General features: G+C 36.4%; 1 protein-coding gene across 1 annotated transcript in view; it reads right to left on the reverse strand.

Moving 5' to 3' along the window:
• The window catches only part of PARN (poly(A)-specific ribonuclease), a 59810-nt gene extending 45472 nt beyond the window's left edge, over positions 1-14338 (reverse strand). The window contains exons 1-15 of the mRNA XM_010072460.1: positions 14263-14338; positions 13258-13337; positions 11811-11878; positions 11635-11716; positions 10879-10939; positions 9997-10162; positions 9721-9786; positions 8922-8960; positions 6945-6987; positions 6205-6285; positions 3974-4030; positions 3475-3552; positions 2275-2318; positions 1764-1806; positions 41-116 (exon numbers count right to left, since the gene is read on the reverse strand). Coding sequence (XP_010070762.1) covers positions 41-116; positions 1764-1806; positions 2275-2318; positions 3475-3552; positions 3974-4030; positions 6205-6285; positions 6945-6987; positions 8922-8960; positions 9721-9786; positions 9997-10162; positions 10879-10939; positions 11635-11716; positions 11811-11872 — 898 coding nt within the window. The 5' untranslated portion in view covers positions 11873-11878; positions 13258-13337; positions 14263-14338. The remainder of the gene's footprint in view (positions 1-40; positions 117-1763; positions 1807-2274; positions 2319-3474; positions 3553-3973; positions 4031-6204; positions 6286-6944; positions 6988-8921; positions 8961-9720; positions 9787-9996; positions 10163-10878; positions 10940-11634; positions 11717-11810; positions 11879-13257; positions 13338-14262) is intronic.
• Positions 14339-14383: the final 45 nt, after the last annotated feature.

Here is a 14383-nt window from a genome sequence, read left to right on the forward strand (position 1 = left end):
AAAACATTTCAGAAATAGGACCATTTTGATATATCCTTACCAACTTTAGGAGGGGTGAATGGAACCTCTTTTAAGCGCTTTTCCAGTTCTGCAAGGGATGTATTATTAATGATCTCCTGCAAGAAAAAACACCATGAACTGCCAATGCCAAGCACATTTTCCCTGGAAACTGAAATCAAATAGGAAAAAATGAGTATTTACTGCTGCCACCCTGAGTTCTCTAAGGATTTATATATAGCCTTATTTCAAACTAATACACCAGAGAAGCCTGTCAAGACAAGGTTTTAAAAGTTAACTTGCCGCACCTACAACATAGTATCTATGAGTCAGAAGCATTTATGAATATATTTCAGAATTCTTGGTGATGAATTATGCTAAAGAAATATTTCTGTTTGAATCTGGTTTTGTGCATGGTACGTGCAGCAAGGGAAAAGGCAGCACAAACAGCGTGGCAAAATACCCTAAATATTGATCATAATGGTTGAAGGCACTCAAGATGAGTATTGAAGTGCGCTTGCTGACTGGACATTCTTGAATAGTTTTATAACTGTAAATACTGCTGATTTAAAGTAATACAAGGACAGCAAAAGAAACTTGACAATCAGAAAGCAGCTCCTACACTTCACCTTAGCTGAGCTGCATTACTGAATCTATATATGCATATATAAAGTGTCAGAAATATAGTTTATTAATTTCCTCAAATCAAACTGCTTGAATAATCAAATATACTTTGCCAACTAGTACAACGGAAAAAACATGCAGAATCAATAGCAAGATAAAACCAAAAATATCGCACAATCTTTCTTAAAGTTGTCTGAAATTTTTGAGAACCAACTTTCCTTTGGTTCCCATTGGTTTCCTTTTGTTCTAAATCAAAACAGCCAGTTACAATTTTCAAGTCTGTGGTCTAAAAAGGAACAAGCTCAAATAATGCGTTATATTGGCATCCCAAAGCACCACTTGATAACAATAGCCTAAAACCCAATCATCCACTGTAAAATTTACAAATACCAATATAACTTTGCCAAACATAAAACTTGTGCAGGAGTATTAGTTTTCAGAATACAAAAGCCTCTATTCTTGCTACAGTAGTATACAAGTACATTTTAATAAGATTTTCTGTTATGCAATGCTCTAAAGTCAGAGGTATGCAGCAATATATATGCTGCTTCCTCAGCACGAGTTTTCAATAATTCATTCCAAAGGCACTTGTCTCAACACTTCTTTGGAAGAACAAAACTCTTGCTACAAGAGGTTTTAAGGGAAACCTGTATTTTTTTTCTCCTGCTGACTACCCACTGAACTGCAGGCCATGATAGAACCTAATGATGATGTTCAATTATCTTTTTCTAGACAAATCTAAGTCAGCATTCACAATATTCTAAGGCTTTGAGTATACAAGCAGCTTCTGGGTCCTATTTGTTCATGAATAACACTTTTTTCCCCTCCTGAGGAGACATGCAGTCTTGTGCTAATTTAAAAGAAAAAAAAATCTGCTAATCGCATTTTAAGTAGCAAAAACTGTACATATTTTGAATTCAAAGCTGCTAAGTTACCTCAAAACTGAAAAAAACCGAAAGTAAAAGTTCGTACTCTAAAATTTTTTTAAGTTTAACTAAGGGGTTAGCAATAATCATTCTTTTACAAAAAGGGAACATCACAGAAAACATCTAGAATTTTTCCTCTAAAAAAACATTAGTTTCAATACACACTTAATGCAAACTTGTATCTTCAAATCACTCTATAATATTATATTAATTTACCTTAAAAGGTTGTGTACTTGCCATCAGTTTAGTATCCAATAGCCTAGAAACAAAGTAAGAGCTAAATAAGTTGAAATGGAAGAAGGACCATTTTGCCAAATCCTCAAAAATGTTTTGGTGTATTAGCTCAGAAACAGCAGTTTCACCCTACTGAAAAATTACTCTCAGATCTCAGAGCAGCCCAAACACTTCTTTGTTCAGGATGAAAAAGGACAGCAACTAAGCAACAGCCAGAGATGCAAACAACAAGCAGCAAATAAATCTTGTTCCAAATGTAGTGCAGATTCATGCCAAAAACAACACAGCAGCAAAGCTGCATCTTTTGCCAAGAAATAGAATGACAGCACTGCTCTTCTGAAAAAGAGATGCTACAGAATACTTTAAAAACTATATTTATGTAACTTGCTTCCCATTTTGTTTCCAGTAACAGATAGGTAACAGTGCTAGGACAAACAATATCAGATTGCTAAAGCAATACTGAAACAATTGAAAGCTTAAACTAAGAACTTACCGTGGAAAGACACATGATGTTACCTCCTTGAACTCACTTAGGTCCTAATTTAACATTAAACCAGAAGATAAAATCCAAATAAGTTAACTGTTTACCAGTTTCAGGATGATAGGTACCAATAGCTACAATTATCCAATCAGCACTTAAAATTGAGATACAGTGACTGAATTCTCACCTCATAAGACATGTATTTATAAGCATTACCATAAATACCATCTGCAACTACACAGAACTGCAGACTAACTATTTCTGATTTGTCTGTGATTCATAAGAAAAATGTTCTATCACCACCAATATTCTATCCTATTATATAACCTAGACTACCTCTAATTCCAGCTGTGTTAACAATTTTACATAAATGTTCCCAGCATTTGATGCATCAATGGAATACAAGCAGTCCAGGTGGACAGTTGACTGCCTACAGGTTTAGACCTTCCAAGTGTCAGAAGTACAGGCACAACTGACAACTGCTTATGTTCCATGACTGTCTGGACATGTCCCAAACTGCCTTCTCCCATCTCATAATCAAGTCTTTCCCATAACACCCACAAGCCCTCGAGGACTGCAAGTAATAAAACCATGATGCAGGCCACCCTTCCAATGAGACCTTTGGCTTCTTCAGACGATGTCCTCAGTGCCAATACATTGCTTAGTTAAACTTGTTAGACTATTGCAGTCCTGACTGTTAGACTGCCCTACCGCAGTCACTAAAGTATCCTCCCTCCAATTATTCAGATGTTCCACCTCTTCAACCCACTGAACATCATCCTGCTGCAAGATTTCTTATCATTCTATTAGTTGTACTACATTAGATGAAAACACATATTGCCCCTATGTAAGCTACTGCAGCAAATATGACACACAATAATGCTGAAGCTCCAGACCAGTACCTTAACAAGTCAGTTAAATTTACCTGCTGTTATCCAAGCAGTTTCTGAAGGACTAACAGATATGACCAGAAACCACAATTCAATTCCAACATTTAATTTGAACATAAAAATCCAACCAAGCCTTCTACATAAAGATTTAAGAAGATAAGGCAGTACACCAGAAGCAACAAGTGTGCTTTTTAAAATACTTTTCTATTGTTCTTAATAGACTGTCATCTGTTTACACTCTTAAGGAAGTTTGGCGATAAGACTACAGACAAACACATTAAGGCATTTATTTCATTATCCGAACACTCAGAAGATTACTTACATCAGGTAGGGGACAATAGAACTGGTGTATGGTGTGCATAACATCCAGTAGCATGTTGTGCCCAATAACAAGCTTGCCCTGTGAAAAGAACGTTAAATGTTAGTTACAATTCTAACCACGGCCTTGCTAGGGCAATATGTTAAAAGCACCTATCCTAGATGTTAATTGAGGGCAGCCAGGAATAAATTTAAATCCAACCTCCCCATTTGCTCTCCACCTGCCCTGCAGACTCCTCCATTCTCAGAGAAGCCACTCCTTTTTCCTCTACTCTCAACCACTTGTCACAGTCTTCAGCAGCAGCTTGAAAAGTTGAGAAGATGTACTGGAACAGCTACTTACAACTTGGTTTCCAAATATTTAAGACTGAAGTAAAGTGATTTCTCAGTCCACTACCTTTAGTTTTATCTTCCAGAATGGAAGAGCAACATAACTCTTCCCTTGAATTAATGCCTTTTTTTTAGGTGCATTAAAAGGTTCATTAAAAATCATGTTAACTTACAGAATTAGCAATGGCATGAATGACTCTGGAAAATCCTACCGCATCATTCAATTCCTCCTGTAAGCAAAAACTCTGACATCAGTGAAATAGAAACACAAATATTGTCAAAACTGTACCTGCAAACTGACAGACACCTCAGTTTGGCTCAAACTGTTTCTCAGGCACAACCAAGAAGGGACCACAGAGGAAATGTCAACATGTGGAATATACATAACATCAAAGTGGGATGCTGCTGACAGAATTCCAGTTTTATACATGGCTCTAGTTCACTGTAAAGTAGGACAAATTGCAAGCTATTGTGGTGGGTTGTACCCAGCCAGAAGTTGAACACTGACTCTGCCTTTTGCTCCCTCCCCTTTCCCAGGGAACAGGGAGGACAAAAAAACCCCAAAACACTTGTGGATCAATATAATGACAGTTCAGTAAGAAAAGGAAAAGCTGGATGCACAAGCAAAGCACAAAGAGGAATTAATTCACCACTTCCCATCAGCAGCTACTTCCCAGGAAGCAGGGCCTCAGCATGCTTAAAGTTGCTTGGGAAGATGAACACCACAACCACAAACATCCTCTCCTAATCTCTTGCCCCCCCCCACCTACTTGCTTTTGGGGAAGGGTGGAACAGAAAAAGAAAGCCTTAACACCATGCAAGCGCTGTTCAGCAGTCGCCAAAACACTTCGACAGTATCAACACTGTTTTAGCCACAAATACAAAGCACAGCAACATATGGGCTGCTATGAAGCTAGTTAACTCCATCCCAACCAGACCAATACAGCCGTAGTCAGTTCATTGTCAATACACTATCTTCAGTAGCGTTCAACAGCTATTAGACTGCAAACAGCTCAAGAAGATATTAAAATTAAGCTACAAATCTTCAACCATATTTTTACATGCATTGTTATAAAGTGCAATAGGTTGAATCCTGATTGTTATTTCTATTAAAGTAGATGGTGTTTTTAGGCTAACATTGAAATGGGGAGGAAACATTCTTCACTACTTATATAAACAAAGATAAAATGAAATATTATACAACTATATAATATGAGTTATACATTTTAAACTGATTCAGATTGGTTTGGGGGGGATCTGACTACAGCATCTATTTTAGTTTCAGTTTTTTTTCTGATTTTGGCTGGGACAGAGTTAACTTTCTTCATGGTGGCTAGTGGGAGGCTAGTTGAGGTCAAAACCACAACACACAAAGAATTTTTTTCTAACAGATTTTTATTTTTCAGGTCTAGGGAAGTAATTTCTGCCTTGCGTTATTTGTCCTTGCTCAACCAGAAGTGAAATTCAATAGAAACATCCACTGTTATTTTAGTTCAGCTCTGAATGCCACTAGTCAGAGCGAGTAAAACACCTGCACAGACTGCTTCAGAAAAATCTACTGTAGTAGTAAATTGTCCCTAACTTGTCTTTTGGAAAAAGATGTCACATTAGTTGAGGTCTCTATTAGATATTTCTTTCCCTCTTAAGAGGCATTCTGCACACAAGTATTATTTGCTCCACCTCAGTTGACTTTATCTTGAAACATGTAAGCACAAATCACAGGAGTGTGATCGAAAATTCCCGCAATTTAAGTCTTATGACTCCTTAAAACTAGCATCAGACTCAGTAAGCAAAAATATCAAGTCCCATAAACAATGCTGAAAGCGTCAGAATGTACCAGACATGACCTTCCAGTCAACTTGTTATTACAGTAGTCACATGCAGCATGCTTCTATCAGGAAAAGTCAGATGACATATTAATTGTACACAACATTTTAACTCTGAGAACTAAGAGCAAGGAAGTCTTGTAATAGAGTACTACTCCAAGGACAGATTCTGAATCCAGATAACAGGAAAACTTGACCGAGAATTTCTGCAAGACTTTTTGCAATGACTATTGTTACAGAGCACTAATAATCTCAATCAACTGATGTTTCCAATTACTAGACCATGCTTCTCTGATAGAGCAGATTCATACAAGGAATTCACTGCTACAGAATACTGGTTAAGTATTCTACGATTACTCATTCTTTAAATTTTTTTAGAGCGTCTTGCAACTCTTCTTGCTCTATTGCAAAGCCCAAGTTATCTGGTAGAATTTGGAGGATCAATTTCAGACAACAGTCACAGCCAAACAAAAGGGAAATACTGCCAAACCCTACCACACAATTCTGCATAGCTGATAGAAATAATAGATTCTCCCCCTCCCTCTTTTGTGTAAACTAATGAAACGAGACTCATTTACCTGTTCTTTTGCTTGTTTCTGCTGTTCTCTTCTTTTTCGTTCTTCCTCATCTACCTTACTAATAACAATATATCTCTCCTTCTAAAATAAAAAGATGTATAGGTTGAAGAATGACTCTGAGAAGTTCATATTTAAGAGCACTGCAAGCTTCTGTAAATTTACATTGTAAAGGAAATGGTCATATCTCAGCAGCAGTTACTTGGCAACATCACTTTTTTCTATTGTAAGCACGACTTTATGACCCATTCCCAAGAGCATACTTCAGAAAACTGTATTTGATTCATCCACCAAACCTAGCTTTTACTAAATCCACTTTTTACTTCTAAGATTGTTATCAGTGTTTCCTTTTAAATAGTGGATTTCAAATATATTTTGAAGCAGATATTTGCGGGAAGTGAGGATACAGCATGTAATGCCACTATTTTTCCTCTAAGATCAGGATCTACTTTTCACCAATAGACTTACTTTTCACCAACACTTAATGTCAGATCCACTACATTTTAAGATACCCTTTAATATTATTATATTATTTAAAGGATACTAAGTCGCACAAATACATGCTTACACTTCATATGTTGGTCAGATTTAATGTTCAGAAACTAGCTCATTGTATTCTATTTAAAATGTTTCACATTTTGCATAACAAAGTTAGATCTGAAAGTTAAGAGAGTTGGTAAAATAAAGAAATACAATTGCCTTTAAACAGAACAAATGTTACAGGCAGTAACATGCCTAGTTACCTTATCTGACTCCAGAGTTTCAACATGGATACCTTTTGGATACCTACACCAAAACAAATGAAAATATAAGTAATTACTAATTTGGCATGTAGCATACTGAAGCCACAGCAGTGATTAGGTAATTTCATGTTTCATTATTACTGTAAGTCTTAAGTGCAAAAGAACTATTAAAAGTTCCTTTTTAAGTCAAAATAATTGAAAAATTGAAGCAATAGGCTAGTTATTTTGTCCTCCTTACATTACCTAATGGTAACTAGCACTAAAATGTATTTTCTTATGCAATTTACCATCCTATTGCTGTAGAACCCATAACTTCATACTTTTGTACTATTAAATTAGTAAACATTTAAAAAATTAAACATAGTAAATATTAAAAAAATCATCTAGATAGTTCATCACAACCTAGACGCTCTGCCTTCAAAAAAACAAAACACTGGTGAGAAAGCCCTCCTTTACTTGCAGCCACAAGACAGCTTCTTTGGTGACTGCATACCTGTAATATACCACTTATTCTAGGATTTATAAACAACCCTGAACTTCCTGTTAACAGTAAGCTCTAATAGGAAACAGTAATACAACTGTCGTTACCTCTGCTACAGGGTTGCATCACTCCGCCACAACCATGTTTAATTACCAAAGTACTACCATGCACAGGTCCACAGAGCATCCAACCAATAGCAAGGTCAGAGACTATTGTCCTTCACCGCTTAACAAGTAGATATTACTTTGATCGCCCCAGTACAATAAACTAACCACAATTATATAACCAGTGCAGAACCAGCATGTTTCCTTTGTCCTCTGGTTACTACTAAAACCAGCACTTGAGAACACACACTACAGTACTATTGTGTCCCCTCTACTCTGTCTTCTCACACAATTTTGAACCTAGACCTCACTTGCAAGCTGTTTCATGTCATAGACCTTGGATTCATCAAAATACTGCTGCACAACAGAACACTTCAATAGAGAAAACGACCTGTGAAGAGTTCAGGACACAAGGGCAATCAATAGCCTCACTGTTTTCTGCTTTAATTATCTCCATGCTAACTTCACAACTTTGTTTTCTCTCACCAATATACACATTCAGTGTAGACACCTGTATACACATAAAGCAACACAGATGAATGTTAAAAAAAATACAATTCATTAACACATTCTTCCATCCACTGAGAAAAGACTGAAAAATAAGTGTCAGACAAACATAACACTATGTGCTACTGGAAGCTATAGATATTCTCTCAATATACTAAAAAATTCACATAGAACAACTCATGAAAATACCTCTTTTTTCAGATTAACTCACTTCTTGAGCTTCCATTTTATAGAGAGAAGCTTTACTTTAACCACTTCAGTGTAACAGAGTGATGGATACTGTTGCAACACAGAATTAACTAAACGTACACAAAAATATTTCCACATTTTACTAGTGCAGTCAGAACAGTGAAAAATCTCATCTCTACAGCCTTACAGTTTCTCCTAAGGCCTTAAGGGATATATTTATACAAAGATGAGGGACAAAGTAATCCAAGAGAGGAGAAGAAAGAGAATTACTTCTAGAATTGGGATTTTTAAATCATTGGAAATGCTTACACTTGGCATCTAACATAAAATTATAAACATACCACTGCCTACTATAGAACTAGTAGTTTTTCAAGTAAAGCCCACAATCTGTATAAGCACATGCAACCCATTGAGTTGCAGTTGCATTTGTTACATAATTCTAGGCCGTACTGTTCTATTCACAGATTTTAGACAGGAATGATAAAAGAAATACTAAGCTTTAAAACATTAAAATGAATCATCACAAACTACGTTAATGCAATTTATCTTCAGAACATTATAAAAGTCCTCCCTTAAAGTAAAAAAAAAAGTCTAAAATTAATCACCTCTGAGGAGGTTAAGTAAATCAGATCTTACCCAGATTTCTTATCAGAAATACTAAAAATATACAGTAAGGCAGTATTACCAGTAACTTACTTCCAGCTCAAGGTCTGATAAATTAATTTCCTCTGAAATCTAAAATCAAAAGGCAATTGTGTTACTAATATTCTTCTTACAAAAGTGTTTCAAAGTAATAATATTCAGTTAAAGCCAGCTCCATGTTCATTTGTAGAAAGATTTTTAATGCATAACTCACTGCTACCAGAACCTACAGGCTTAGAAGGGTTTACTGAATTCTGATGTTCAGTTGCCAAGGCATTTACACCATTTTGTACAGTTATACACATATCTTCTCATAAGCAAATGTTCTGTAATCATGATTCCTGAATATAGACACAGTGATGTTACCCTACCCCCAGCTTCACAATGTTCTAGTATTTCTAAATTTTTTTTTCTTTTTAAATAATTGTGCTCTCCGAATGTCTGGACTCCAAAACTAAATAGATTTTGGGAAGAAGACCCACTAAAACCAGTTTCAATACACAGTGTTAACTGTGAATAATTGACAGCTCAATAGATTTGAGAAATTTGTTTATAAAACACCTACCCAAGCCTTATGGAGCACTTCAGCAATAGCAAAAAGAGGCTCACATATGCAAAACATTTCTTGTCTACACCTAAACATGTTGTCACTACATGCAGAAGTTACGGCTCATAAAGCAGACTATGACACCCATATAAATTACCATGTTTTCTCAACCTTCAGAGATCAGTCAAATGTAAATTTTGCTACAGTTGACCCAAGTAAAGATATTCTTCTCCCCTATCACTCCCCGAACACTATGTGGCCAAAATAAATAATTTTTTTGGAAGATATGTAATTTCAGAAACTGACCCTGTACACGGCTCCAGTTCCAAACTTTCATTTTCTTCATTCTTTAATAAATCTTCTATCTGTTCCCTGCAAGAAACAGATCATTTGCTTTTATATCTACTGTTTTCTTTTTACAATGTTTACAGCTCTCCCCCAAAGACAAGAAAACACTTTGTAACAGGAAGAACTATTTCACAACTAATGAACTAATAAAAATAGCTTCAACATATGAACATGCCACTCTTCTTTATGTTTTAGTTTCAACAACATCAGAGGATATTAAACAATTTTACGTACACTACTTTCTCAATGAATTTTTTCTGATCTTCAGGAATTGTTACAGGACACTTTGCTGCATTAGGAGAAATGTATGACAGAGATCCTGCACCATTGGCCTGAGAACGTTTTTCATCATACTGTTCCCTTAGCTGTCGCTCTTCTTCCTGATTTAAATACGGAATTCCTAAAAAAAAAAAAAAAAAATTAAAAAAAAAAAGAGAGTGAGATATAGTTAAAAGTTCATCATAATTAAAGACAAATTAGGGATGTGTGATTTAGTAAAGATTTATTACTAACCAACCATTTGCCAGTGTTACACCCCTGAAGGCTCAAAATATATCCTTCCCTTTCAGTCACCTTTTCTAGATCCCATTTTTCATCTATGTCCTAGCACATGCCAGATTAGCTGGTACCACTGGATTCTTAAGAGCTACGTGTCTCATCTGCACAAGGCATGAGCCTGAGGATTGCAGAGCTATAAATCACAATTACAAAAGCAGCACTCCTCTTCCTTACTATCTGCATCACTTTAACAATAGACTGCAGCAGCATCTATTACAATGCACTTACACCTTTTACAAAATGTTACTACTGATCCATTACACAGCTACATAACTTGTTACTCTATCTATCTATGTTTAGCCATCAAACAAAAATAAACAACCAAGCACTTATCTAAACAGGAATTATATTCTGTTGAATTTGTACAATGAATTTTTGGAAAGGGAATAACTACCAGCACAACTGTAGATCGCATAAGAATAATTCTAAGAACTTCATTATATGTTAAAAGTATCACGAATGGTCGCTTTTTTCTTTTTGCAGAAAATGAAGAAGGATGCCGTCATAAATTTTGCAGACATTGAAAGAGAGGGGAAAAAAAAAAAAAAAACAACTCACCATTGCGAAAAACTTTATTAAAATCAAATCCTTGGTTTGCTAAAAAATCTATACTTGAACTCTGCAACAAAAGAAGATAGCTTTACAATCGGTAAGTGCATCTGTCGCAAAAGATCAATTCTGTTATTTTCACACTTTTTAAGAAATTATACCAAGTCCAAAGTCAAGAGCAACTAAGTCTGTGACCCTAAAGAAGCCACAGAAAATTTAGGATATGCTACTTGTGTTTTTTATTTTCAACTTCCATAAAGTAAACGAACAATAAATACGCTACAGGGAAAAAGATGAAAGAACGAGCTATGTGGAGAGAGAAAATCAAATAAAGCAAAAGTTGATTCAGGAGAACAAATTTGAGAAAAATGCTGGCAACAGACTGGGAAGCAGTGAAAGTGAGATAAGCAGATGGGAATAAAGGATCAAACAGAAAAAGCAAGGTAGCGGGAAGTCAGACAATAAAGAAAAAAACAATCCGCTAGGTTTGGAACACTATCTCCAACTCCAGAAACCACACAACGTAATGTGCAACAAGATTTAAAAACTGAAGTCCAAGATATTCCCTTAAAGCTCAGTTTTAGGGATTACACTTAACTGATGTTTATTTCTTTTATAAGGAAAAAAAAAAACAAACCCACAAACCTCAGAAACTCAGGTTTTTCTGCCTTTAAGCTGTTAAAAGAACCAACCACTTCTCCCTTCATAGAAGTTCGCCGTAGGTATACCTTAACAAAACAAAATCAAATTTGTTTTTCTACTAACCTGACAGACAAACTTGACATCTGGTGAACTTCTGTTAAAGGGTTTTGGAAAAATATAGAAATTAAATGACTTCATTATATACCTGTGAAAAAGATGAGTTATACGTCAATACAGCTTATCAATATTACTTCATAAATCCATTAATTAAGAAAACAAGGAATAAGATAATAACATACTTTTCTTCTGTGTGATCATATTTAAAAGTGCAAAGGCCAAACTGAAAGAGCAAAAAATCCATGGAATGCTGGAAAGGAAAGGAAAATTTTGCATGAGAACCAAAATCGTACATATTTAAAGATAATTGGGATGCATCTGCAACAAACATTATTTCTCTCCATTTCAAAATTAAGCAAATCTGAACCTTCTTGACCTACATTTGTTTTGTTGGTAATTTTGAAGTGAACACACCAGAGTTTTCCAACTAGTTTTCATCCCCATTTAATCACCTTACTATCGCCCAAAGATGATTTAGCATTCACATCCATTCTGTAAACAGACAAGAACTGAGGGAAGTAACATCTCTCTCCACCTGTTGCTCACACACAAGAGATGCTATATGTAAAGCAGCCACCAGTCTCCTCGACATCCATCTACACTCCCCATAGTGTGGGAGCAGGCTGTGAGGGACACTGGCTGTATATAGTTTTCACATACATGTAATAACATATTTCATATTCTTCTAATCCACGTGCCTAACAGTGGATAATGTGACAGATGTACTAGCATAGCCACTAGGCATTTTATCATCATGTTCTCTAGTATTTCACAATTGTTGGATCAATACTGGAAAGGTTTTTAACACCACTGCAATTGTGCAAGAAAATAAATAAGCACTGCGGTTTCATTGAAAGACTCGCTCTTCCTGAGGGCCCAGTTTTTGCTTTGTTGTCCTAGTTTCTCAGAACTAACAAGTAATTCCATCATCCTGCAATGTCTCTTAACAGAATATTAGTAAACAGTGTTATTGACACCTTGGACATGTCAGAAAACAGCATGTGCTGAGATACTCAGCATTTCTCTTTTCTCATTTCTTTCTCTTACTGAAGAAAAAAAAAAAAACCACAGAAAAAAACAAACCAAATACCAAACCCACAATCCAAAACATCACAGTTTTCACCCTCACACACCATATGTTGTCTCCTGTGTTCATTTGGCTATTTTTCAAAACTCCTTCCACACCCTCCCGCATCTTTGTTTTTTGTGTGTGTGCTGCAGAGAGGCAGAGGTGGTGGTAGCACCTAGCATTTAGGTTTTGTTAGGAACAGTACAAGCTGTTTTTGGGAAGGACCCTAGTCCTGTTGTAGTTTCTCTGTCACTGAATTTCTCTCATCCAGTCCCACTTTAAACTGATACATTTTAACACTCTCAACACCCTTTAACAAGTTCTACCCATCTACTCTTGCATGAGGAATCACAGTCTGTCTGTTCTGACCAGGACTTCTACAAGTTTAATGCAACACTCCCCAATTCTTGTGTTAGTGGAGACAATAAAACAAGCAATCCCCATCTGCTCTACGTAACGCAATTTTACAAACCTCTGTCATATTTCCTGTCTACATTCTGAACTAAGAGTTCGAATCTTTTTTCAGCATTTTCATTTTAGTCAAGGTTCATCTACGTTACCTTTTTAAGTTTTTGATACCTTTCTTCTGGAGTGTCAAAGCCATTGGTTAATGCACTAACAGAAGGCCCATCGCTGATCCCTGAAAAATAACATATTTGCTTCGGGTAAGCTTTTCAAAATTAGCCACAGTAAACAAATACAACAACTGGTAATTTAAGAAAAATGTTTTCACTTGAAGTACATGTTAATGCTATTTCAGTTGAGAAAGATTTTCTACTGCATAAAAGCATGCATATTAGCATAAAATCCATCCAGTTTAATGGTAGCGTTCTAGCAGTGAAGCTCAAAAGCTGCAAAAAAAAAAAAAAAGCTGCAAAAGCTCTGCTGCTCTGTTTCCTATTCAACACGATAGTAACACGAAAAGATCTCCCAGTAACATAATGTTGATGGGTCTTTATTACACAACACAGGATCAAAGAAAAACTAAAAATGGGGAAAGTGCTGTCCATAGATTTATTGAATGACCTAGTCACCTTAAACAATACAAAACAACCTTATTTCTGTAAGCACCACATCTAACAAAACCTAATCCTGATCACATTTATGTTTCATCATTGACAGAGCTCTGTATCCCATAAAGCACTTGTTAAGGCTTCTCTCCGATGCACGGACCCTCTGGGTTCTACAAACGTAAGAAAAAGTTCTTACTGCTGTCTTTCCCTGTCCGCACACTCTCGAGGCATCCCTTGTTTATCCCAGCCTCCTACTTTCATGACACGCATAAGGTCTTCATTTTTTCCCCCCTGAGCTGCAGCCGATCATCATTTAACATGTTAAATGACTACTGCGGGGAGGGAGTACAGGCAGCACGACTACGACATGTATCTTTATTTGACCAAAAACCTTTCTATCACACACGTAAGTGGTTTAATCATTTTGGGGCAGCCTGAGCTGTAGCTTTTTCAGGCCAACACTGAGATACCTTACACGAGCGAACTGGGGCACCTGGGACCCCGCGGGGACATCGCCAGCAGCTCACGACCACACAACAGGCGCCACTGTACCTGAAAACTCCCCATCGATGGCCAGGAAGTCCGACTCTTCAATGGCTTCATATACTTTGCTTAGGTTATCCTTAAAATCTGCGGGCAAAGGGGTAAAACACACCTGAGGCGACTAAGGACC

Source organism: Pterocles gutturalis, unplaced genomic scaffold, assembly GCF_000699245.1.
Source record: "Pterocles gutturalis isolate BGI_N339 unplaced genomic scaffold, ASM69924v1 scaffold18646, whole genome shotgun sequence".
NCBI classification, from domain to species: domain Eukaryota; kingdom Metazoa; phylum Chordata; class Aves; order Pterocliformes; family Pteroclidae; genus Pterocles; species Pterocles gutturalis.